This window comes from Aquarana catesbeiana, linkage group LG04 (assembly GCF_042186555.1).
Source record: "Aquarana catesbeiana isolate 2022-GZ linkage group LG04, ASM4218655v1, whole genome shotgun sequence".
NCBI lineage: Eukaryota > Metazoa > Chordata > Amphibia > Anura > Ranidae > Aquarana > Aquarana catesbeiana.
Window position 1 is genome coordinate 595,422,489 of NC_133327.1, and position 3,797 is coordinate 595,426,285.

The 3,797-nt window shown below is 45.0% G+C and overlaps 1 protein-coding gene across 1 annotated transcript; it reads right to left on the reverse strand.

The window, feature by feature from the left end:
- Positions 1 to 2,265: 2,265 nt before the first annotated feature.
- On the reverse strand, positions 2,266 to 3,557 carry LOC141140736 (E3 SUMO-protein ligase ZBED1-like). Its single transcript, XM_073628195.1, has 2 exons — positions 3,096 to 3,557; positions 2,266 to 2,874 (listed from the first exon to the last, which is right to left on the reverse strand). The coding sequence occupies exons 1-2, from the start codon at positions 3,540 to 3,542 to the stop codon at positions 2,395 to 2,397; spliced, it is 927 nt and encodes a 308-aa protein (XP_073484296.1). The 5' UTR covers positions 3,543 to 3,557; the 3' UTR covers positions 2,266 to 2,394.
- Positions 3,558 to 3,797: the final 240 nt, after the last annotated feature.

Consider the following 3,797-nt stretch of genomic DNA (forward strand, 5'->3'; position numbering starts at 1 on the left):
TCAAGTGTGAAAATTCGATGAACACATTCATTTTTGAAGATTGTGTCCGACACAATCTTCAAAAATAAACCATTTATCTCCATCTCCCCCCAGTGCTAGCAAAGCTTGTTGTCACTCAAGTCGTCACTCAGTCACTTTACAGAAAACGTTACCTGCACTCTACCACGATACATCTGTAACTGAAGCCAAGCCAAGTCACCATTAGAGGAAGCCCAAAAATCCTTGACAGAATAAATTATCAATTGAAGCTTGAGTTAAACCGTTATGGGATCAGAAATATGCACACACCAATAGAAATATGCACACAATACCAACAAAAAACACACACGTGACGTCACGTCAGTTGTGAATCATGAGAAAGGGCAGGCCACTGTGTGAATGAACAACGCAGGCAAGTGGCACAGTCGGTCAGCCACTCATCAGGTCGGTGTGTGATTTTTCTTTTGTGTGTGTATATTTGTGTGATCCAATAAAGATTTACTCCAAGTTTTAAGATTCAATTTATTCTTTCAAGGATTTGCCTTCCTCTGGTGGCTTGGCGGGCGTCAGTTGTCTGGAATTAAATACAGAATTGATTTGGTTGAACGTTAAACCCCTAGAAACAGACAGGCAGTCACAGAGCATGACAGACACACTGTGACATTGAACACGCCACAGTCACACGACATGACGACACTAGTATAAAAATTCAAAATGGACAGTTGGACACGCAATAGAAAACCATTCTCCATCTCCTCCAGTGCTAGAAAAGCTATAACAAATATAATATTTATATGACATACATAGTATACTGAGTACTCCATGTTCAGTTCACTGTGATGATCATTGATTGTTTGCAATTGCCAGTGCCACGGCCACCTGCAGGCCTGCTGCCACCAAGTCAGTCAAAAACAGTGTGACTGTGACTGCGTTGAGTTGACGCTAGACTAGACTGGCATAACTGGCGTTATAAGGTCTTGTTGACAATGACATAGGGAATAGAATAGATAGGAGGGACTCTGGTGGGAAAAAAAAGAAAAAGGGATGTAGAGATGAAGGGGAATGGTGGGGACTGGGGAGAGGGGGATGGTTGTAGAAGGGGGGGAGAGAGGGGTATGGCATTGGTATTTGGTAGGGGAGGGAAAGGGGACGGGGGGAAAAGGGGAAGGGAAAGGGAAAAGGAAAAGGGAAAAGGAAAAGGGAAAAGGAAAAGGGAAAAGGAAAAGGGGAAGGGAAAAGGGGAAGGGAAAAGGGGAAGGGAAAAGGGGAAGGGAAAAAAGAAAGAAAGAAAGAAAGAAAGAAAGAAAGAAAGAAAGAAAGAGACAGAGAGAGACAGAAAGAGAGAAAGAAAGACGGAGAGAAAGAAAGAGACAGAAAGAGACAGAGAGAAAGAAAGAGACAGAAAGAAAGAGAGAGAGAGAGACAGAGAGAAAGAAAGAAAGAGAGAGAGAAAGAGAGAGAGAGAGACAGAGAGAAAGAAAGAAAGAGAGAGAGAAAGAGAGAGAGAGAGACAGAGAGAAAGAAAGAAAGAGAGAGAGAAAGACAGAGAGAAAGAAAGAAAGAGAGAGAGAGAGAGAGAGAGAGAGAGAGAGAGAGAGAGAGAGAGAGAGAGAGAGAGAGAGAGAGAGAGAGAGAGAGAGAGAGAGAGAGAGAGAGAGAGAGAGAGAGAGAGAGAGAGGAGAGAAGAAGTTCTCCTCCTTTCATTCTCTCTCTCCATCTTTCCTTCTCTCTGAGAAGGAAAGAAAGAGGGAGAGAGAAAGAAGGAAAGAAAGAGGGAGAGAGAAAGAAGGAAAGAAAGAGGGAGAGAGAAAGAAGGAAAGAGAGGGAGAGAGAAAGAAGGAAAGAAAGAGGGAGCGAGAAAGAAGGAAGGAAAGAGGGAAAGGGGAAGAGGGACAGGGGAAGAGGGACAGGGGAAGAGGGACAGGGGAAGAGGGAAGAGGGAAAGGGGAAGAGGGAAAGGGGAAGAGGGAAAGGGGAAGAGGACCTTAAAGGGAAAGGGTAGGGGGAGAGGGAAGGGGAGTAGAGGGACTAGGGGAGAGGGCGAGACTGGGAGGGGAGACAGAGACTGGGCTGAGGCTTGGTTGGCAATTGGCATCAGTTGTTTGGAACTTTTAGTATTTGGCTGAGGGTTAAAGTAACCCCTACTTTTAAAAAAAAAAAAAATTTAAATCTTTTTTTGACAATCTTCAAAAATCAAAATAATCTCAGTGGCAGACACTGACAGTGACAGTGCTGTGCTATAAACAAAATATATAAAGTTAACAACACTGGTGTGTGGTCACTCAGTGGTGTGGCAGACTAACAGTGGGCTGGGCAAGGGCAGGGGCAGTGGCTGTGGCACTGGCAGACACAACAGTACATCAGCACTTCCTGGATAAAAAAAAATGGGTCACTGCAAAGCGCAAGCAATGCTGCTCAGGATTTGGGAATGTGTAGATTTTTCTGTAAGAACACTAGTTGATCCACATGCTCTGGTTTGAGTGCGCTTCTTTTTGCAGTTACCACATCTCCTGCAGTGGAGAAAACCCGCTCTGCAGACACGCTTGTGCCTGGGATACACAAGTATTGCTTTGACAGCTGGGAAAGGAGGGGAAATATGACCTCATGCTCACACCACCAGTTCAAAGGGTCCTCAGTGAGAGGCAGAGGTGGGGCTTTACAATATTTTTCCATTTCCTCTTCAGCCTTGGCATAGGGGGTCTTGGGTTCTATTGTACCTTCAGTGTCAGTGAAAGACTGTCCCAGCAAACTCATGAGCAGCGATCTGGCCTTTCTTTTGGGAGGAGATGGAGAATGGTTGTCCTCGACGGGTGAACTTTCTTCTTCTTCCAGAGTTTCTTTTCTTCTTGGCAGTGGCACTTGATCCTCCTCCTCATGTGTCCTCCTAGATGTAATCTGTGTTTGAACATAAAAGAATAGGAAAAAAAATAAATAAAACACATTGTCAATTGCCTATGATTCTGATGGGGTGATGAAAAAGCACAGGAAACGGACGGTGCAGTTCCTGCACCGCATCAGACTCAGAAGCATGGCTTACACTATGTAGCAAGCTGTAGCTAGCTACTAGTTACAGTTCGTTTCAAGAAACATGATGAAATTCAAATCAATTGAATTACCTCCAAGGATGCAGCCTCCTCAGTCACTCCTTTGTATATCTCCAATCTCTCCTCCTCTGTGAGGATAAAAGGCAGTCCCTTAAAGCGAGGATCCAGTGCAGAGGCTGTATGTAGGATCTTCTTCTCTGCCTCACTGCTGTACCTCTTCTGAAGATCTGTTCTGATGGCATTCTTGATCTCATGGATCATGGGTGTGTCTCCCATGGTGTCTGTCATGCTCTGGAGGAGTTGTGCATTTAGAGGGGCAATGAGAGAAACTGTTGGATTGCGCTCTTCTGACATCAGCATGGTTGCATCCTTCATTGGCTTTAATGCACGCACAGCATCCTCTGCATTTGACACATCTGTTTCGTTGAGAGTGCAGAGATCGGACTCTCCTCTTCTGACTTCTGGAGACAGCAAGGTGGCACAGACTGCAGGTTGTTGTTCTAAGAACCTCTCGACCATGTCATATGCACTGTTTCATCTTGTTGGCACATCAGTTATCAGCTTATGATTCTTCAGGCCAAGACATTTCTGTTTCTCTTTTAGATAGTGGCTTGCTCTAGTGCTGCGGTGAAAGAATGTGGATATCCGTCGCACTCTGCCAAGAAGCCTGGAGAGTGTGGCCACTTTCAGCGCTCGCTGGGATGCAAGGTTTAGTGTATGGGCGAAGCATTTCACATGGGGGAATTTGCCAACTTGAGCTGCAACAATCATGTT